This window comes from Onychostruthus taczanowskii, unplaced genomic scaffold, assembly GCF_017590055.1.
Source record: "Onychostruthus taczanowskii isolate IOZ18803 unplaced genomic scaffold, ASM1759005v1 scaffold100, whole genome shotgun sequence".
NCBI lineage: Eukaryota > Metazoa > Chordata > Aves > Passeriformes > Passeridae > Onychostruthus > Onychostruthus taczanowskii.
In genome coordinates, this window is record NW_024496527.1 from 282,969 (window position 1) to 304,832 (window position 21,864).

At 50.6% G+C, this 21,864-nt stretch overlaps 1 protein-coding gene across 1 annotated transcript in view; it reads left to right on the forward strand.

Annotated features, from left to right (window-relative positions):
• The window catches only part of TXNDC16 (thioredoxin domain containing 16), a 39,486-nt gene extending 21,762 nt beyond the window's left edge, over positions 1-17,724 (forward strand). The window contains exons 15-21 of the mRNA XM_041409924.1: positions 3,401-3,569; positions 3,893-4,029; positions 8,449-8,533; positions 12,338-12,476; positions 13,038-13,198; positions 15,012-15,202; positions 16,167-17,724. Coding sequence (XP_041265858.1) covers positions 3,401-3,569; positions 3,893-4,029; positions 8,449-8,533; positions 12,338-12,476; positions 13,038-13,198; positions 15,012-15,202; positions 16,167-16,453 — 1,169 coding nt within the window. The 3' untranslated portion in view covers positions 16,454-17,724. The remainder of the gene's footprint in view (positions 1-3,400; positions 3,570-3,892; positions 4,030-8,448; positions 8,534-12,337; positions 12,477-13,037; positions 13,199-15,011; positions 15,203-16,166) is intronic.
• The last annotated feature ends 4,140 nt before the right edge of the window (positions 17,725-21,864 follow it).

A 21,864-nucleotide genomic window follows, 5' to 3' on the forward strand; every position in this document is an offset into this window, starting at 1 on the left:
TCAAGTGAGCTAGTTTTTTAATGCAATCATGGAATTGTTTAGGTTGGAAAAACCTTCCAATGTCACCAAGTCCAACCATTTTCCCCGGCACTGCCCAGGCCACCACTGTTCCATATCCCCACAGCTTTTAAATCCCTTCAGGACAGGGACTCCAGCACTGTCCTGGGCAGCTGTGCCAGGGGTGGACAACCCTTTCCATGAAGGAATTTTCCCTGTTATCCAGCCTAAACCTCTCCTGGCCCAGCCTGAGGCCATTCCCTCTCCTCCTGTCCCTGTTCCCTGGGAGCAGAGCCCGACCCCCCCGGCTGTCCCCTCCTGGCAGGAGCTGTGCAGAGCCACAAGGTCCCCCTGAGCCTCCTTTTCTCCAGGCTGAGCCCCTTTCCAGCTCCCTCAGCCTCTCCTGGTGCTCCAGACCCTTCCCCATCTCCATTCCTTTCCCTGCACATGCTCACGCACCATGCCAGTCCTGCCTTCTAAATATAAGTCCAAATTATTATAAGTTCAAGGGATTCCTGATTTTTCTTGTTCCCTATGGCACTGATGGTTTGTCTTGTCCTGGTTTTCTAAGACCTCTAGGACAGAGGTTTTTGCTGTTGCTGTGTTTAGTAGCACCTAAAACCACAGGAAGATTTTTGTGTTCCTCTTTCACCTTTCTTCCCACTCAGCAGTGACCACAGGGCTGGACAGTCCTTTGCTGAGTTATTCAGTTCCTGAAAGTTCTGCTTGCTCAGTCATTATGGTGCAGGTTGGGAGAGGAACCATCCTGTACCAGATGTTTTTCAGGCCAGATTTGGCTCCTTCAGAGCACATGGTCCATAATTCCCTGAGCTAATATCCAAATATCAAAATTCATCTTTGAAAAAGCTTCAAGCAGCCTCACAACTCGATTTTAACAGGACATCAAAGCCCCATTTCCATGGAATTATTTTCCAGAGTTGGGCAAGACACAAGATGATGTGGTAAGAGATGATGAGAACCAGCTATACTGGATCAGAGGTGTGAAGTAAATCTGAGGTCAGGCTCTCAGTCTGAGATCTTCTTGCAGAGTCTGGGAATGACACAAACCATTTCTGCTCTCGTGGAGTGTTTTGACAATTGCTGCCTGTCTGAGTGGATTTGCAGGCCCTTCACTTGTGCTGCTTCCTGCTTTTTCTGCACAAGAGTTTGACACAAGGCAGAACAGCAGCAAACTCCTCATGTCAGCTGCAGTGCAGAACCTCAAATGAAGGTTGCAGAAAATGGTCCTGTGGGAGGCCAAGGATACAGGGATAAGGAGTAGGAACTCCTGCTGAGGTCACCTCTGCCTTCACCCCCATCTACAAAAATCCTCATGGAATCCCAGAAGGGTTTAGTTGGGAGGAACCTTAAATCTCCATCTCATTCCACCCCTACCATGGGTAGGGACAGCTTCCACTATCCCAGTCTGCTCCCAGCCCTGCCCAGCCTGGCCTGGAACCCTCCCAGGGGTTTGGGAGTCCACATCTCCTCTGCACAACGTTTGTGCAACTCTCAGCTGTGCTCAGTTCCCAGGAACTTGTTTTAATGCTTGATCAGCCCTCCCCATCTTGGCATGGGCTGCTCTTGACCCTGCCCAGTGCTCCCACTGCCCCTCAGAGCACCCCTGATGTGTTGGTGGATTTTATTGTTTCTCTCTCACTGGTGATTTCCAGGCCAAACTTGGTTGGGTTTTTCCTCAGGAAGGAATTCTTCCAAACTGCTCCAGATTCTCATTTGCTTAAACCATTCCAAAAAGTGTTTCCCAGGCTGACTTGCTGGGCTCTGCTGAGGATTCACCAGGACAGAAGAACTTAATTTTCTTCCCATGAGCTGCAGATGCTGAGTGTCCATCTCTTTCCTGCAGTGCTGGTGGTACCTTTGCATCCTGCTTTCTCCTCATGGAATACTTCTGTCTTTATTCAAATTGCTTTCTGCCCCTCTAGGCTTGAGGTCCAAACCAGATTGGACGTGTTTTATTCCCATCAGCCAGGCCTTTAATGACAATAGTGACCAGAATCAGACCCAGGACAGTGGGAGAAGAAAGCTTGGCTGGTTTCTCTTGAGAAATCCTTATCATCTGCCCCAACCCTGGTTTCTGAAGGATTCTTTGCCTTCAGTCTGCCTCCATGTGTGTACTTGTGTCTGGGTTTTATCCCATCTTTCCCATGCAGCTTTTGAGTCCTGTTCAAAGAAGGATTTGGGGAAGGAATGAAGATTTCTGAGATTGGGCATGGACAACTGCACACTGTCCTTGGTCAAGCCCCTGAGGCAGCCCAGGTGAGGCTGGAAGCCAAGAGAAGGGAGGGAGTGAAGCTGGTCAGGATTTAGGTCAGGCTTAGCCATGGACCAACAGCAGCCTGTGCTGGGCTTCACCCAGCCCAAAGATGAAAGAAAGGCTGATAAGTTCCCTGGAACTGTTCCAGGCCAGGCTGGACAGAGCTTGGAGCAGCCTGGGACAGTGGAAGGTGTCCCTGCCCATGGCAGGGGGTGGAATGGGATGAGCTTTAAGGTCCCTTCCAATCCAATCATTCTGTGACCCCATGATTCTTTGCTGGAAGAAATTCTGGAGTTGCACAAATCTTGGGCTCATAGAGAGCACTCAAGGAACCAACTTTTCATCTGTTTCACTTCTTACCAACCTCTTGAGTTTCTTGTGTTGGTGAGACCCATAAAAAACCTTTTTGGGACATTTCCCAGAACCCGCTGTTGGACTCACTGCTCTGTAATTCCCAAGAGCTCTCTCTTCCTTTCCCACTCCCTTACTTGTGAGACCCCTTTCTTCATGTCCTACAGGTGTCTGCTTGTGCCTTGGGTAGGATCACAGAAAATCCTGACTTGGAAGGGATCCATAAGGATCATCAAGCCCAGCTCCTGGCTCTCAGGACAGAATCCCACCCTGTGCCTGAGGGCAGTGGATGGGAGCATCTCTCTTCCATCCCCTTTAACTGGTCCATGTGCATTTGGCTTCATGCTTGAGGTAGAACAGAGATTTTTCAATATTGAACAGCTTAATAAATGCAAAAACCTTGGCTGCATCCTCCTCCTCCATTGTGCCAAGCTTTATCTTCTCTCTTTCCTGTGAGTGCCTGCATTATTTCTTTCTCTTGGCCTTATTCCTAAGGTATTTCCAGTACCTTTCCCTACTGCCTTTTAAGCTCCTGGACAGCTCAGGATTTTGTGGTGTTGCTTGGAGTCACCAGTCAGATGTGAATGTTTCTGGGAATTAGTAATTTCCAGAGGGAAATGGGCTGTACTCAAAGGGATTTTGGTAGATTTCTGCCAGAATTAATACAAATATAGACAATAATATCTACTGAGCTAATAAAAAGCTCTATTTTCCAACCAACTGATTGTTGTTTTTAGTTTTTCATATCATTCATGAGTATTTTTTTGTCCACTCTAGGAACCCCAGGGGTTTTGCTGTCCCGGGTGAACTGCTGGGACTGGCCTGGCCTTTGCTCCCAGGAGAATGTCACCCAGTTCCCCACCATCAGGATTTACAAGGAGGGACAGCAGCCAGTGACATATGGTGGCATGTGGGGAACTGAAGAGCTGAGCAGCTTCATCCTGCTGTGAGTGACAAATCCCCAGTGGGACATCTGCCACATTTTCTGTCACCATCCCTGTCTTTTTGCTGGAATTCCTTCTGTTATTTTTAGTGGGGATCCCAAGGCTCTCAGTTTGACTCAGGCTGTTCTCTCTTTCCTCCAGCACCTCTCTGGTGGTAATTATCACCATCCCAGATGGTAATTTTTGTCTCTAATGAGGTGTCACACTTGTCCCATTGTGATGGGGCCTTGTTGGGTTGAGGTTGCCCTGTTGACTCTTCATCCCAAAAGCAGAGAAGACAGCAGCCTTTCCAAGGTTCCAAGGTTCTTTCTCTGCCTTTCTACAGGAGCCAAGTTTCCTGCCCACTGAAGCTGGCCACCATGGATGAAGCAGAAGGGTATTTAAGAGGGGAGTTTCCATCTGAGCTCTCATCCCACCACCACACCTCACTCCTGGGAGTTTTTAGCTCAGCCACCAGCGAAGGTTTGTTGGGATTGGTGGGTTAAGCACTCTCCAGCTTCATTCCTGGTGGGACAGGGCTTCTTCCAGCTGTTGGAAGTTCAGAACACAGCCTGCCTGGCACTGCCTTTTCCAGCTGTACAGTGAGAGGGTAGCAGGTGGTTCCAGGTGTGGGATTTCAGATCCATACCCTGGCTCAGAGGACGTTCAGCTGCCAGCTGGGTTTGCTACACCCACTGTGGGAGTAGGAACTTCCCAAGGCTTTTGTCCCTGCTGTACCTCCTTCCCCTTACCCAGAAGAGTTTGGCTCTGTCCTTGTTATGAGTCCCTTCAAAGTAGTTGTAGGCTGGCACTAAATTCCCTTTAAGCCTCTGGTTTAGCCCAGATCCATCACCTCTTCCTGGAGCCCATGTACAACATGTCCCAGAATATTTCCTTAAAAAAAGGAAGAGATCCACTCTTGGATCTTGCTGGCTTCTCCTAAAGAAGCAGCAGCCCCAGTTCTTGTATCACACAATCCAAAACCTTTATTTTTTAAAAAACAGAACAGCAAGAAGGTACAACAGGAGTTTCTTGCATCAGAAGGAAGGAAATAACTCAGTGAAATCCACTTGTGGATTTTGGAATAGATGGACACAGAAATGCAATGTGTTACCAAGGGAGAGGGAATAAAGCCAGTCTGGAGAGAGAACTTCAGGCAAATCTCAGAATCACGAATGGTTTGGGTTGGAAGGTCTTTAAAGCTCATCCCATTCCACCCCTGCCATGGGCAGGGACACCTTCCACTGTCCCAGGTGGCTCCAAGCTCCATCCAACCTGACCTGGACACTTCCAGGGATCCAGGGGCAGCCACAGCTGCTCTGGGCACCCTGGGCCAGAGCCTCAGTTGGGAGCTGAGATCTTCCAACCCCACAAACTCAGTTGCCAGCTCCCCCTGGGAATTGCTGCCTTAAAAATAGGAGAACTTCCTGATCTTGCTTAAGATCAAACTTTCAGACTATTTTTCATTTTAAAGCTCCCTTGTGCCTCTAAACTTTGGTTTAATGCAAACCAAGCTACTTTCTCACGTGAGAGGGTCCAGAGGGAAGAGGTAAGACAGGATACCTGGAACACACTTGGGCTGTGTTCCCTGAGCCAGCTGAGAGCCAAATCTCTGCCTTCCTCTAGAGATCTAGTCTGGTAAATACAGCAGGAAACCCTACTGATCCCAAAAAACCTTTAACCCAGCCCAGGGAAGCTGTGGCTGCCCCTGGATCCCTGGCAGTGCCCAAGACCAGGCTGGACAGGGCTTGGAGCAGCCTGGGATGCTGGAAGGTGTCCCTGCCCATGGCAGGTGTTTGGAACTGGCTGATCTTTAATGTCCCTTCCAACCCAAACCCTTCTGGGATTCTACAGAGAAGTTGTTCATTCCCTTCCATGCAAACAAGAACTTTGGGGGTGTCCAGACAGTTTTTGTGGATCCTGTAGGATTTCCTCTTCCCTCAGGGCACATTCCCTCTGCAATCCAGAATGGCATCCTCAGCCTGGGTAACTCAACCACAGGGAGATGAAATTTGGGATGTCTTTTCCACCCACTTCCCGGGGTGCTGGAGCTGTGATGCAGAACAGCCTGAGGGAGCAGGAACCTGGAGCCAGCTGCTCTGGCATCAAACCAGGCTGGAGTCAGGAGAACCACATTGTTCCTCTTACCAACCTGCAGATTTATCTGGAATTCCCAACCAGTTTCTCATGGCAGAATTCCTGCTCGAGCAGCAGTGAGTGGGGTCATTGTCATTTCTGGTGAACTGAAACAGAGCAATGAGGTCTCCTGCTAAAAACATCCTGGATGTTTTCCAACCCTTAGCATCAGGACTATGTTAAGAAGCCCTTTATGGGTCTGAGCTAAAAGAGGCTTGGTGGAAAAATCCTAAATAAAATTTACTAGGAAGAGGTGAATGTATTATGAGGGCATTGAACGAGGTTTTCCTGGAAACTCAGAGAACTTTTAGGACAGAAATTTGGTTTTGATGCAGAAACTGGAAGAATCCTAGAAAGTAAAACTGTCCTAAATCCTCAGGAATATTTTAAAATATTGAAATATTTGAAAATACGTGAAAATATCCCTGAGCTCTGGTGCCTCACAGGGCTTGGCAACATCAGTGGAAGCCAAGTGAGGAAGGCAGGAGAGATGCTACAGGAGCTGCTGTGCTGAAGAGCAAGCTCAGAAGTTGCCTCCTTCCAGAGGGATAAAGATGGGAGCTCAGATCCTGCTTCCCAAAGCTCTGCAGGGATTTTAGACCCTTTCTCATCAGGCAGCTTGAGCCCTTCGTGTTCCCAAAGCAGTGAAGTTATGCTTGTGCAATTCAGGGCAGCTCATGGATTGTGCTGCAGAGCATGGTCAGCCCCCTCAGGGAATTAAAATCATGCTTTCAGGGGGGACTGATTTCCTAGGAAATATTTAAATAGATTCATTGAAGTGCTTCCTGTCTGCAGTGGAGCTGTGTGAATTCGGGGGGGTTTGGGTACAAAGCAAAGAACCTGAGAAATATGGGCTGGTGTGTGGCTCTGGGTCTAGGACAGAATTAGGGGAAAATTTGGAAGTGTGATGGGGAGGGAGGACATAATCAGGTCAAAAAATAAGCCTGGTATTGCTGGAGGTTGTCCTGACTTACGAGGGAATTCCTGCAGCCAGGGCTGACCCAGGGCAGCACTTCAAGACAAGCTCATCTCTCAAGTGGGGATTTAAAGCTTGGTGGAAGAACTTGGGATGGGAACTTTTCTTTCAGCACTGATAAAATCAAGTAACCAAACACCAGAAGAGCTGGAAAGCAACATCCAAGAATGATTTCTCTGTAGCAGCTGGAAAGGGACTTTGGACAAGGTCCTGGAGGGACAGGACACAGGGAATGGCTTCCCACTGCCAGAGGGCAGGGATGGATGGGAGATTGGGAAGGAATTGTTCCCTGGAAGGGAGGTGAGGCCCTGGCACAGGGTGCCCAGAGCAGCTGTGGCTGCCCCTGGATCCCTGGCAGTGCCCAAGGCCAGTACTTGGAGCAGCCTGGGACAGTGGAAAGTGTCCCTGCCATGGCAGGGGTGGCACTGGCTGATCTTTAATGTCCCTTCCAACCCAGCCCATTCAGAGATTCTACGATAATGACTGAGCCCTCAATGAGCCACTCCTTAAGGAACTCCTTCCATTTAAAAAGGAAAACAATTTAAATGAAAGTTTATGGGCCACATGGGAAACAGTGGAAAATACAGCTTTGAGTGTAGCTGCAAAACAGGAATCAAAGAAGCAAAAAGTCACCAATTGAGAGGCAGCTCCATCTATTGAGCTCTGAGTCACTGCTCCCAGGAGCTTGGGCTGGCCTGCTGTGCTGTGACAGGGAAGGTTCTGAGGAGCAGTCACTGGTGTGTGACAGCAATTTATATCATGGCTGTATCTAAGATACCCCCTTAATTCTCAGAAAAAAAAACCCTGGCTTCTCCAAGAAGTGAGATTTCTCCCTCTCCTTGGGTCAGACGAGCTGGATTTGTTGCTTTCAGTTGCTCAGTGCAGAGGAGGAGGAGGGTGGTGGTTTTGAAATCCTCCCTGTTCTCACCCCACCTTTGGCAGCAGCTGTCTGGAGCTCTGATCTCTGCATTTCACAAGCTCCCCACCATGCCTTGCATGTTCCCACAAAGCTTGGCTTTCCCTGGATCCACTGCCTGAAACCACAGCCAGGCTGGACAAGGCTTGGAGCAACCTGGTCTGATGGAAGGAGTCCCTGACCATGGCAGGGGGGGCAGCAAGATGAGCTTAAGGTCTTTTCCAACCTAAATCAGTCTGGAATTCTGTGAAATTGAAGGCTTTTTATGAGGGAATAATCCAGCTCTGCAGGCAGCTTTGTTTTGGAGCTGTGCTCTCAGTCTCAGCTGTGATCGAGAGAGCCCAGCCTGGTTTTTCCCTACCCTGCAACAGCCTCAGTCTGCTGGGAAGAGCTGGATAAACCAAGAGACACTTGAGGGAAAGGTTGGTTTATCTCCAGGCTCTTAGCCCTGCTCCAGTAAAGCCACCATCCATCATTTCTCAAAGGTCACTGGGATTTATAAGATTTCTGTTTAGACTTATAATTGGTCTCCTGTTTCCAAGAACGCTTACAGACTGTAAGTCCTTAAAGACATTTCATTTTCCAGCAGTGCCTCTGTCCTGCAGATCCTGGAGGCTCAGTGCTGGTGGCTGAAGAGCAAAAACTGTTCTCATAATGGGAATTTTCCCCTAATCCTTGCTCTCTGCCTGCTCCTCCTCCCATGGCCTGCAGCCCTGAGCTGCAGTAATGTCTTGAGAGCCTCTAATCCTGGTTTAGTTCCTGAAAATATGCTCTGGCAGGATGTTGTGTGTGTAGGCATCGATCAGGTTTCCAGGAAAAAACCTCAACACCTCTCTTTCTATTGTTTATTCTTGTGTCTTTGTCTTTTTTCCAGCCAGGGAAGCTTTTGAAGAGGCAGGAAACATCCTAAGTGGCCACGTAAGGATGGGGATGTATTTTGAAGATGATGCCTTGGCTTTGTAAGTGGTTTCTCTTTTTCTTTGAGAACAGTCCAAGCTGATCTGCACTCAGTGAAAGGCAGTGCCTGGAGCAAATGTCACTGTGCTGAGGGACAGCTACAAGTGACTTTTTCCTGCAGGGGGATGGGTCAGGACTCATCCAAAGGGAATTGTCACCTTGGCTCTGCCACTGGTTCTCAGCCTGTCCATGGTCACCTTCCTGTTCAGATTCACTTTCATTTTCAGTCCTCCAGCCCCCATGGATGTGGTTGTGTTCCTCACACAAACAGGAACAAACCTGTCTGAAAATAAAAAACGGGCTGGAAAAATAACACCATCAGTGTGTGAGGGAGGAAAAGTCCTGCCTTTCTCTTTCTATGAGGAAAAAAGTGATGGATAGTCACTGCAGTGCCTTCCCTTGCCAAGAACAGGCAGAAAAGAAGCTGCTTGTGACTACTTGGGCTAGGAGTGGAGTGGGCATGGAGTCTGGGTCCTGGAAAAGGCTTTGGAAGCTGGGAAATAAATGTCTTGTCATGGAGCTGCATTCCTGGTGGAATTGCTTCCTTAACTTGAAGCCAGGTGGGAGTTAATGGGATCTTACCTGTGTCACTAAGACTCCAGCAAGGGACAAAGTCCTTTGGGTTGGAGTGTGAGAGGTCCTGCAGTGCCTAGAAATGCAGCTGCATCCAGGGAGAATCTCCAGCTTGCCCTAGCATCTCACTTCCATCAGGAATTAGCTATCAAGGCAGAGTTTAAAATCCCAGGAGGTCCTTGGCCTGTTTTCCAGGTGTGGGTTTAACAACCTGCAGTGCAGCAGGGAATTATTTTCATCAGTTCCTCAGAGGTGTGATGCATTCCTGATGAGACACGGGCGTTTTTGTGGTGAGCACGGAGAATAAAAATGCAAATACCTTGGGAATACATCTCTGTTAACCAAACTGCTCCAGGCATCAGTTAAGACTTCTCTTCCCTGGGGATTTCAGCCCAGCTGATAGAATAAAAAAAACCAGCAGAGGACAGGGTGATCTCTCAAGGTACCAGTAGAAGAAGCCTTTGTTCTCTCAGAGCTGACACATGCAAGAATCCACCTCCCTGCTCCTGCTCCTGGAGCCTGCAGCCTGCTCCTGTTTAGCAGGAATATTTAGTGCAGTTTATATTGATAGTCCTTCTGCCAAACTTGCATTTTGGCTGTGATTTGTGGGTGAAGCTACTGTAGCTGATGGACTTCTCAACTGTAAGCAGAAAGTAAACACTTACAGGAATTCCTTATGCAAGAGCCAGGCTCACTTCCCTTCTTCAGAAAATGAAAAGCCATTCTTGAGCTCAGTGCTCAAGGAGAAAATATTTATGGCTCCCAGGTCACAGAAAGCTGATTCCCCTTTTGTGCATCCTGTAGACCTTTTCCAGAGAGAAAAGGGCTGCAGGATACACAAAGGCTGGTGTGAGTAAGGCTGTTTGCTCAGCAGGCACCTGCTGGGCTGGTCACTAATGAAGGGGAAAAAGGCATTGAGGAAGAAATGCTTTGCATGAGGTTGTTATTGTCAGAGACTCCTGCCAAGTATTTGTTTGCAGATGGTTTTGATTGAAATGCAAGACTCAATGGTCCTGCTGAATAAATAGAAAGCTGTGGTGAGCAACAGCACAACCCCTCAGTACCAGGAAGAGGAGAAGGGGTTTCAGGACAGAGTGTAGCTGGGGAATTCGGTGGTTTTCTGGCAGTCTATAAGATATTTCCTCATAGAATTGTAGAGTAAAACCCCAGAATGGTTTAGGTTGCAGGAAATCTTAAAGCCCATCCAGTTCCACCCCCTGCCTTGTGCAGGGACACCTTCCACTATCCCAGGTTGTTCCAAGCCCTGTCCAGCCTGGCCTTGGGCATTTCCAGGGATCCAGGGGCAGCTTCTCTGGAATCCTTCCAGTGTCTCACAACCCTCACAGATGCTTATCAAAGGTGATGTATTTTAGATACAGGGAACAGGAGTCCTCACTCCCCTGGGCCATGGTCAAACCAAAGAATCTCTGTAAAACCCACAGAAGTTTAATAAGTTCAGCATCTCTGAATTAAATATTTTTTAGGGTTTTGCCAAACTTAATCAGCTGTAAATACAGCTCACAGTGAAGTTTGCAGTGGGTGTTTTAGTCCCAGAGAGATAAATGCTGTGATGGAAGATGGGAGAGGCCTCTATAAGAGCTGGGCACCATGGAGATGAATTATCTGCAGTTCCATCCTTTTGTGTCATTGATGACCTAAAGAAACTCCTCCCTGGGAGGGTGGGCAGGCCCTGGCACAGGGTGCCCAGAGAAGCTGTGGCTGCCCCTGGATCCCTGGAAGAGTCCAAGGCCAGGTTGGGTGGAGCTTGGAGAACCCTGGACAGTAGAAGGTGTCCTTGCCCATGGCAGGGGTGTGGAGCTGGCTGAGCTTTAAGGTCCCTCCAACCCAAACCATTCTGGGATTCTTTGGTGTCACAGCCTTTGAAAATTTGCCAGGAGCCTTTGAAAAACAAACCAGACATGACCACAAAAACTGCAGAGGCAGCTGATTTCCCCTGTCACACCCTTCCTCTGGACAGTGCCATCTGGAGCCTCTAGGGCTGAAGTTCCTCAAACTTCCAGAAAATTGCTGTCCTGGCTTGGTGTCCCCCCTGCCCTTTCTTTGCTCAGACTTCTCCTATTTTTGCTTTTCCCACTTTCTCAGCTTTTCTTTGAGTACCTTGAACCCTCTTGCCAGACGGGCTTTGTGGGACAAAGGATCATCTGACTCCCCCACCAGGAGTGGGTGGGTGCAGCCTGTGTGTGTTGCTCCAGTGTGGGGCTTGGACTACACCAGCATTTTTGGGTTTCTTCACTGAGACAAAAATTGGATCTCCTGGAGGTTGTTTTGTGTGGGTTGTGTCCCTTGGATGGAATCTGACACCTCTGCCTTGGCTGGGGGGGCAGAGTGAAGCCCTGGGTGGGTTTTTGCATCACCCAACCATAGGTGGGAAAATGAAGGAGAAGTAGGAATAAAATCCCAGAATCCCACAACGGTTTGGGTTGGAAGGGACCTTAAAGCTCATCCCATTCCATCCCCTTCCACTATCCCAGCGTGCTCCAAGCCCCATCCAGCCTGGCCTTGGACACTTCCAGGGATGGGACATGTCTCCAGGAAGATGCCAGCTCTGTGTGCAACACATTTGGGTTGTCTTGGTTTGGAAAGCCAGGTGTCTGCTAAGGAAGGCAGGAGCCTCCCCTGAAATGGAAAAATGTAAACCCCCTCCCTCCAAATTGTTATAAATTTTAAATTAAGGGACTCTTAGGCAAAAATATGGGAGAATAAACAATGCAGTAAACTAAAAACAACGCTGACAGAGTCACAATATGACCTGACCCCCTGTTGGTCAGGGTGTTGGGACCAATCCAGTTGGAATTGTGGCTCAGCCCTCCTGCAGTGTCAGTGTGGTTCTGCTGGAGCAGGGATCCTGGAGAAGGGTGCAGTCTGCCTCTGAAGATCCAGTGGAAGAGGCAGCTGTTCCTCTGGGAAATCCAGTGGAGAAGCTGTCTTGCTGTCCCAGGATCTCAGATTCTATCCAGGTAGGAATGCTTGGCTCCTCCCTCTGGGCTCTCATCTCCCAGTGGGATGCTGGAATTCTTATCAGCCATGCAGGGACACTCAGTGGCCCATTATCAGCAGATGTCCCCCCAGAGGGAGGAGTGGGTGTGGAAGAGAAAGAAAAACTGCCCAATTAACAGAAGAGAACTGCCATACAGATGGCAAATAGAATACATCTTGCCTTGCAGTCTGGGACAGGCTGTGTCCTAACCCCTGTGCCCATCCCTGTTTTCCAGATCCCAAAAATACTCCGTGTCCCCCCCTGCCCTCCTCCTGGCCCGGAGCGGTAGCCGGAGCGTGGAAGGCATCGCTCTGTCCGAGCACAGCGTGCAGGACATGGTGCAGATGATCAGATATGAACTGCTGGACATTTTTGTGAGTAAAAATAAAATCAAAATGTCCTTTTTTTCCATTGCAGTCGTTTGCAGAGCCCTGATTACAGCGTGGAGTTCTGCGGAACGGCCGTGTCTCTGCTTGTTATTTTTATCATGCTGAGTTTGTTTTTAAATTTTATGTCTTGGAGCAGGGAGTCTGGACAGAAATCTGCTAATCTGCTCTTTGCTGTGTGGTTTTGGAGCAGGAGACCCTGGAGTTGAGGGACTGGCCTCAGAGTCACTCACCTGCTAGTTGTCACCGTTATTATTGGGTCTATTCCCTATTCCCAGGGCTTTTTCCATGTGCCTTTTGGAGCCTCTGCCTGCTCTGCTCACATCCCCATCTCCAAGCTCACAGCTGCTCCCAGACTTGGTGCACTTGGGTTGGGCAAAGACATCTCCAAGTGCACCAAAATCTCAGCCCTCTTGCTGCTTCCCACATTCCACACAGACACTGCAGCCTTGCTTAGCCCCTGCAGCCTCATGTAAGAGCAGAAATTGAAATTTTCTCCTGTTTTCTCCTCCCCATAACCACCAATTTCTTGTTTGTGATCTTCTACAGCCAGAAATCACTGTGCCAAATCTGCCCCAGTACTTGCAGCTGGGAAAGCCCTTTCTCATCCTGTTCAGTGCTGGTGACATCAGTCAGGTGGAAAGCAAGGAAATGCTGAAGCTGGCAAAAGGAAGACCCCAGCAGGCGTTTGTGGCTTGCTGGTTGAACCTGTGAGTGTTTGAAAATCTCTTCTTTCCATTAACTCACTCTGAGCCTTGCAGAAAAAACCCCTGAGGCTGCAATTACTGAGAACATGAGCTGGTAATGAGAATATTTGGTCTGAAATCATCAGGAATTGGAGGTCAAACCATTGAGCAATGCTTCACTCAGTGTTCTGGGCAACTGCAAAAATTGCCTGACAAAGTAAAATTAGTAAATATTTAATTGATTGCAGAAATCGTTTTCAATAGAGGAAAATGCTCTCTAGTGCTTGTAGTAGCTTGACTCTGGGTCTGGTGTTATTTGCATATTTTTTTGGGATGGAATGAAGTGCATATGGGAAGAAAAAAAAAATGGAAATTTGCCCTCCTGGAATGTCTTATGGTGATTTTCCACCAGCAATTAGAGGGAATGACTGGTCATTGACTGGGGAAAGAAAATGTTCACAAGACTGTTCAACCAGAAGCCTCATAAATTAAACTTAAAAAATATTCAAGCAACAAAATTAATTTAAGACCTAAGAAATAGAATAATGTAGGAAAGGGGATTTTTTTTTTTTAATCCTCCTCTTCTTTAGTTGCATTTTGAATTTTTGGCCTCTGTTTGTTTTGCCCAAGCCCAGAGAAACTTCAGAGGCTTAATCATAACGTGCTTTGAAGTCTGGGAAGTGGTGACCAGCGTGGGCTGGAGTTTAGCTGAGGGGGAAAATGCACATGTGCTCAGAGGGAAGGGGATGGGGCTGCCAGTAATGCACCAGAAATGAGAGCCCTGGAACTTCCCCACCTACACATCTGCCTTTGCTCTGCCTTCCTGAGACACAGAAAGCCTTCCTGTGCCAGAGCAGAGTGGCACTGCCACCAAACAGGGGAGAATTCCAGAAGGGTTTGGGGTGGAAGGGACCTTAAAGATCATCTCATTCCAACCCTGCCATGGCAGGGACACCTTCCACTATCCGAGATATCCCATCCAACCTGGCTTTGGACACTTCCAGGGATCCTGGGACAGCCACAGCTTCTCTGGGCAACCTGGGCCAGGGCCTTTCCACCCCCACAGCCAGGAATCCATCCCTGCCCTCTGGCAGTAGGAAGGCATTCCCTGTGTCCTGTCACTTCATGTCCTTGTCAAAAGTCCCTCATCCTAGAAAGAGTCCTCATTCACAGGGCAAGAGCCAGCTCAGACCTGAAGCCTTAAAATAGTGCTGGAATGTCTCAGCACCTCTGTGGGCTTGCTGTCCCTCTGTCACAATGTCCTGCTTTCATTCTCTCTGTGTCACCTGAGGAATTTGCCTTTCCATCCCTGTGGAATTGCAGTGGCAGCAGCTGGCCTGGAAGGGGCTGGCAGCTGTCCCTGCAGACAGGGTCTGACCCTGGGGGGCTCCAGGACCTGTCCCACTCTTGTCCCACCTGTTCTTAGAAGCTTAAGGTGGAAAAGATCTCCCACCTTCCTCCAGACTTTGTCCTGCTCAAGGATTTCTTCACACATCCAGGTTGTTGTCTGCTCTCTGTCCATTGGGTCCTATCAGGTTCCTTAAGCATGTAGCTTATTTATAGTGCTTAGAATCACAGAATCCTGGGATGGTTTGGGCTGGAAGGGACCTGAAAGCCCATCCTTGGGCAGGGACACCTTCCACAGTCCCAGGCTGCTCCAAGCCCTGTCCATCCTGGCTTTGAACACTTCCAGGGATGGTTCACAGGGAACTTCCAGGGATGATGCTTCTGCAGTCCCACCTAACTTGCTTTGCTGGATGTGACCCAAGGGCTTTGGTGGGTTTTTTGGCTCTCAGTCCTGTTGTTCTGCCAAACCTGAATCTCCTCTTCCCAACAGGAAGAAGACTCCAGTGGGATATGGGATCCTGAGGACGTACTTTTCCACCATTCCTCCCTTGCCCGTTCTCCTCTGGGTGAACCTCCATGCCGGGGGTCAGGTGTTCAAGTTCCCCTCAGAGCAGTCCATCACTGAGATGAACATCTTGTCGTGGCTGGAGAAGCTCCAAGCAGGGCTGGAGATTCCCAGCAGTAAGTGGGCACAGGTTTATAACGTTCCCAAGCACACACTGTGAGCTCCAGTGTGTTTATGAGAAGATACTACGTGCAATAAATTGTCTGCCCTGGAATTTAACGATGGAAAAACCAGCTCTGCTTGTTAGAGCTGCAGAAGTACAAATAGTCCAGCCAAGAGAGAATGCCCACACTCACAAGTTTGCTTTGGGACTGTTTAATGCTCAGAGCCAAACGTGGATAGTTTGGAATTGACATCTTTTCCCTCTGATAATCCCCAAATCTGGCTGTGTTTTCCCATTCCCAGCCACAGCTTGCTAATAAAAAACCTCCCAGCTCCCAGCTGACAGTGTAAGAAGTAGCTGCTCTTCAGGCACCTTCCTGCATTTCTTTTTGGATGGGAAAGGATGAGGGAGCTGGTGTTTTACTGGGGGCTTTAGGGCATAAAGGGTTGGCTTGTGCTGTGAAGCTTTTCACTGAACCCTCCTGTCTTGCTCAGCCTGATGAGGCTTTGGAGGAAGCCAGCATGGATCTGCCTTCCTCAAGAGAGCTGGAGAGGGACTTGGGACAAGGGATGGAGGGACAGGGCACAGGGAATGGCTGCCAGAAGGCAGGATAGATGGGATTTTGGGAAGGAATTCCTGACTGTGAGGGAGGTGATGCCCTGCACAGGGTGCCCAGAGCAGCTGTGACTGCCCCTGGATCCCTGGAAGTGTCCCAGGCCAGGCTGGACACTGGGGCTTGGAGCCACCTGGGACAGTGGAAGGTGTCCCTGCCATGGCAGGGGTTGGAATGAGATGATCATTAATGTCCCTTCCGACCCAGATTGTTCTGTGGTTCTCTGATCTTTCAAAAAGGTTTTTTTTAATTTTGTATTCATTAGAATGGGGGGAAAAAAGCCATAATTCCTCAGAAAGGGAACTATCCGTGGAGGTGGGACACAACTCTTCACCTACTAACTGGGACTGTATTTGCTGCTCAGGTACCTTGTCTGAGGAAGACTGGAAGCCACCACTCCCTGCTTATGATTTCCTGCAAATGATGGAGCCATCCGTGCCTGATCTGTCCCCTCACCCCGGGGCCACCCCGGCACAGCACCGGCCCAAAAGCCCCGGAGGGGACACTGCCGGAGGGGACACTGCCACCCGGGAGGAGCCATCCCAGGAGAGCTCGGCAGAGGAGGTCGGTGCCCCTGGGAGGGGCCTGCGGGGGACAGCCCCGAGGCTGGCAGGCAGGGACAAGCAGGGCAAGAGGCACAGCGAGCTCTGAGAGCTGCCCTGGGGAAAGGTGTGCCCTGGAAAGCCTGGCATTTTCCCAGCCTTTTCTCCAAGGAGAGAAGAGGTTTCAGCTGTCAAGGAATGGTGAAAGGAAAGGCCACTCTCTGCTGCTGAGTGTTGGGAGCTCATCAAGCAACAAGTTACACTGGAAAGGACAATTCAGCCCTGCTCTGTAGATTCCCCAAGTCTCAGAGTTACTTCAGTTGCCCCTGAGCAGGGAGGAGTGAGTGATTCCAAGATAACAAACTCATTTCTCTCCTCCCTGGTTGCCAGAGAAGCTCTACTGATGTGTGACAGAAAATCCTGCAATTCCATCTGCTTTGGAACCCTGTGGAGCCAGCATTCCACCACTCCAGGGCTGCTCCAACCAGCCCCCAGTTGTGTTTACACCTGACTTGTGACCTGAATTCGTGACTGTTCATCCTCACAGGGGAGAAGAGGAGGATCTGCTCAAAGCAGATTTATTCCAGAAGCCAGAGCTCAGGTCACACAACAGTCCTGAATAGCTGGGACAAAACTCTGCCAGCAAATCCCAAGGGTGGGCAGGTTGGGAGATGGCTTTCCTCACTGCTGGCATTTTCTTGGTCACAAGCCCAGGGGCTATTTGCAGCCTCCATTTGTCTTTGCTCTCAATGACAGCAGCAAGGTTGGTGCCTCCTGAGCTGGGAATGGTGCAGGGAGCAAGGTCTGTGGAAAGCTGAGTGCTGTGGAAGAGGGGAGAGATATGAAGGGCAAGGCTGGACCCTTCCAAGGAGGGATGGAGCTGCTTCCCATCCAAAACTTAAGTGAGGAGATGCAAAAGCTGGGGAAGTGGATTTCCAGCCTCTGCACATCTCCTGGGGACAAGAAATGGCAGGGGGTTGGAAGCAGATGGTCTTTAAAGTCCCTTCCAACCCAAACCATTTTAGGACTCCATGACCATCCCTTCAGTGAACATCTCCCTTCCAGAGCACTGCTGAGATGTGCTGGGAGAGTCAGATCCTCTTCTTACTCCTTAAGGCTCTGAAAAATTACTGGGAAGAGGAAAAAAATCCTGGTAAGGGACTGCTGAGAGCATTGCAAACTCAGTATTTCTGATTCTGCAAGCAGCACACGTGGCTGTGAGTCTTTTGAAATACCCAGAAATAGATTATTAGTCCTGGGCTGTTCTGGAAGCCCTTAATTGAGAGAGACCATTTTTGGAGTGAGTGACAGGCTTTGAGCCAAAATGTATGTATTTAAAGGAATAAACTGCAGCCTGCTGATCAAAGGCATGATTCCCAAGGGAAGGGTGTGAACAGATCCTTCGTGTGTTCCCATCATTCCTCTGCTCCATGAGGTCCTTATGCTTCTGAATTCCATAAACTGAACATTGTTCATTTCCCATGCTGTCCCTGATCATCAACATCAAATCCCAGAATCCTGGGATGGGCTGGGAGGGACCTTAATTCCCATCCCATCCCACCCCTGCCATGGCAGGGACACCTTCCACTGTCCCAGGCTTCTCCACAACCCATCCAGCCTGGCCTTGGGCACTTCCAGGGATCCAGGGGCAGCCACAGCTGCTCTGGGCACCCTGTGCCAGGGCCTCCCATTCTCACAGCCAGGAATTCCTTCCCAATATCCCATCTAACCCTGCCCACTGCCAGTTTGAAGTGCAATAATTGGGTTTTTCATTGCATCTTAAATAAATCCATCTCCAGTAGGCTCCTCTGCATTTTTTGGGTGGTGGGAGCAGAGAGCCTGGGCAGGTGCCCCTCCTCAGCAGGATCCTTTCCTTCCCCCGGGTTTGGAGGAGCATTCCCACGTCCCTGCTCTTGTCCACGTGTCCTTTTCCAGGCACAGCCCTTCTCCGGTGCAGGGCTGGGGCAGGAGTTTGTCAGCAGGGGTCAGTGCCACATCTCCGTTGGGGCTTTGCAGATCCCCGCCTCTCCCAGTGCTGCTGGATTGAGGCTGGAGCGTCCCCAGCGGAGCGCTGGGGGTCGGGAGCAGCTTCCCAGTGGGATCCTGGGGGGATGCTGCTGCATGAGGGGCCGAGCCTGGACAGTCCCAGCTCTGCTGGCTTCATCCCCAGCATCAGCAGTGGGATCCATCAGCTCCAGCTTCCCAGGCTGGGCTGGGATGCCCAGAGCCCTGAGCTGAGTGCACCTTGCAGGTGCCAGCACAGAGACTTGGGAGGGGATGTGCTTATCCATGTCCCATCACTGCCAGAATCCAGCTGGACTGCCAGCTCTGGTTTGCCAGCTCTGGATGCAGATCATGGTCCTGGACCACATCAGGTGGCTTGGAGTTCATTGGGGTTTTGTTTCTCAATACAAAATGTCTTTTTCACTCTGTAGCCCAAATAGGCACTCATGGAAATCCATGGAGGCAGAAATGTGCCAGGTCATGTATGGAGAGGGGGGAAATATTAGGGATACTGAGGACAGTTTGATGGAGATCTGCATCCCAAAATTTCCTCACCCACCAGAGGAAATGCTCCAGCACTTGGCTGTTTCCAATAACTCCAGCTCTGGGGGCAAAGCGGGGCAGAAAGAAACTCTCTGGAGTGGGATCTGTCCTGTCCCAGGAGGCTGGAGAAGCAGGATCCGTCCTGTCCCAGGAGGCTGGAGGAGCAGGATCTGTCCTCCACACGGAAGCCAGCAGGGTCTTCGTGCTTATCAGCCTCCCTGTATCATTGCTGCTGCTCAAGTGAGGTGAGATCACCAGGGACACTGATGTTATCAGCTCCTTCTTCAACCATTTAACAATAAAAGTCATGTTTGGATAAACCACAGCTCTGTCTTCCTCGGGGGTGCAGGCTCAGCTTAAGATTTCCTGGCTGATATGATCAAGTGCAGCTTCAGAGCAAACTCTTCTTCTGGTGGGACTTCTTTTCAGCAGATATTTGGATGTGCTTCAGGAGCCTTTCAAGTGGTATTTAAATTATCAGAAGATAAAACTGATACACACACACCCAAAAAAGGATTATGTGCTTGTCCTGAAAGCAAAACAATTTATTGTCCAAAACAACAGGAAATTCTCCATGCGCTCCTTGTTGGGCCCTTGCAACTCAGGATATTCTGTGATTCTCTGATCTGTCCCCATCCTTAAGGAATCTCACAAAGGCAGGCTGGCAGCAGTGCTCACTACAGGGCAGAGGGAATATTTAAAGTGTCTGTTGTGTTTTCCACATTTAAAAGCTTTTAGAGGGAGTGGTCTCCAAACCGTGGGACATTGGAAGAGGTCACGGCATTCCTTCCACGTTTTCCACCCTTTGAGCAGAACCAGGGTGCTGAGAGACAAGCCTTTACCTTGGAATGTGGATTTTCCAAATTGCCTGAGAATTTCCAAATTCCCAGCCCATCCTGGACCACTGATGGGCAGCCACAGTCCCTCCTGGGGATCCTCATTCCATGGCCAGGCTCTGGTCTGGGATACAGCTGCAGGATGGCAGGAGAGGTGGCTGCAGCAGGGAGGAGGCAGGACAGGAGATGCTGCCAGGCAGGAGCAGGGCCACGGGAAGGACAGATCTGCCTGGACACATTCCAGCAGGATGTGGAGCAGGACAAGACCTGGTGAGCTGGCTCGTGTCCCCTGGGCTCATCGGTGCCTGGCGCTGGGTGGGGACAGGGAGGCTGGCAGGGCTGGGGGACAATGAGAAGCAGTCCCTCCATCCCAGCTGGTGGCTCAGCCAGCAGAGATGCTTTCCCTGCGGGGCAGGTTCCTCTCCAGCACGGCTTGGCCGTGATCCCTGCCCTGGAGCTCCCGCCCCTGCCGCAGGGCCCTGGGTCCGGGAATGTTTGTCCGGAGCTGCTGCCGAGGGTGTCTGGAACAGCCTCCTCCAGACCTCAGCCCACGCCTGGGGACATCCAGGGTGATGCAATCCATCCTGGTGCCCTGCATGTGTTCCCTGTGCTCTTGGCATTGCCCGAGGAGGATGGAGAAGGATCCCGCAGCTGCCTGGTGTGTCCATCACTGGCAGTGTGTCCCCTCCCCAGAGTGTCCCCTCCCCAGAGTGTCCCCTCCCCAGTGTGTCCCTACCCCACCCCAAACCAGCTCCCCGAGCCCACACAATGCCCCTGCTGCCTGTCAGTGTGAGGCAGGTGCTGGGGACCGAGCAGGGACAATCTGGGGACAGACAGACAGATGTTGGTCCAGGGGTGGGATGGGAAGCAATTGATGCCATAATGGCAGGGTTGGAGGTGGCTGAGGAGCTGAGCTGGGGACAGGAGGGTGCAGGATGGAGCTGGGATGTGGGATAAGGGGTGCTGGCTGAGCAGGATGGGGTGGCTCTTGCACCTGGCACTTCCATTGCTAAAAATACAAATGGCCCAGGAAAGTATCCCCAGTCCCCAACCTCTTGTTTTCAGGGTGGCCAGGATGGGGTGTCCATCCCTTCTGCCCCACGCCCAGCATGGGCAGGAGTTGGGTCTCAAGGACACCACTGGCTCCATCCTCCTGGATGGGGATTGGGATGGAGCTGGGAAGATCAATCCAAACCAGCTCCTCACAGAACACCTTCTCTCTGTATTTGCATTCCCACAGACGTGCTCCACCTCCAGCCTGTCCTGGCACTGCCCCCACAGCTCTGCTCTCCTGCTCCATTCCCAAACCAGGTCCATGCAGGATTCTCACTGCTCCCGACTCACAGGCTGTGCTCGAAGTGAAAGTCCAGGCTGGAAGAGCAGCAACCACCATGGACCATCCCACAGCAATCCCTTCCCAGTGCCTTTCCTGCTGCTCCCGAAAAGCAGGAGCCCCCAGGTTTCCTTGGGGCCGTGGAGGGAGCAGGAGTGGCACGTCCCCTTGGGGACATTGTCGCTCTTTGTCCATTGTTCCCTCTTGGCTCAGTGGAGCCGACGTGGAGACGGGGAGCGATAAGTGGGGAGAGGGCAGCGCTCGGTTCCTGCTCCCCGACAGGTTATTTCCCGACCTCTCCTTAGGTAAACTCAGCCCTTCACCTCCCTCAGAGTTTGCTTTGCTCTCCCTCACCCCTCCAGCACGGCGTGGGGCCCAGGAGAGCAGCCTGGCTCTATTAATAGCCCCTGGAATTGCCAAATCCCTCCTGTGTGTTGAAAGAGTGGCTGCAAGCCCGTGATTCAGCTCCGCGGTAACGCACGGGACGGTTCCCCGGCATGGCTGTGGTGGGAAAGCTCCCAGCTCTGCTGCAGGGCAAGCTGGGCTCTCCAGTGGGGAGGGGAGATGGGGGAGAGCCCCTCAGCTGGGATTTCTTGGCTTGCTGGCAACACAGATGGTCTTTATTGCTAAGCTTGGTGGTGTTCTCTGCGTTGGCCGCTGCCCGAGCTCACTCTGCACAGGGATCCACAAAGAGCAAAATCCAGGAGCCTCAGAGAGGGCAAAGCCATGGAATCATGGAATGCTGGAACCATTTCAGTTATAAAAAACCTCTAAGATCATCGAGTCCATTCTCCCAGCGCTGCA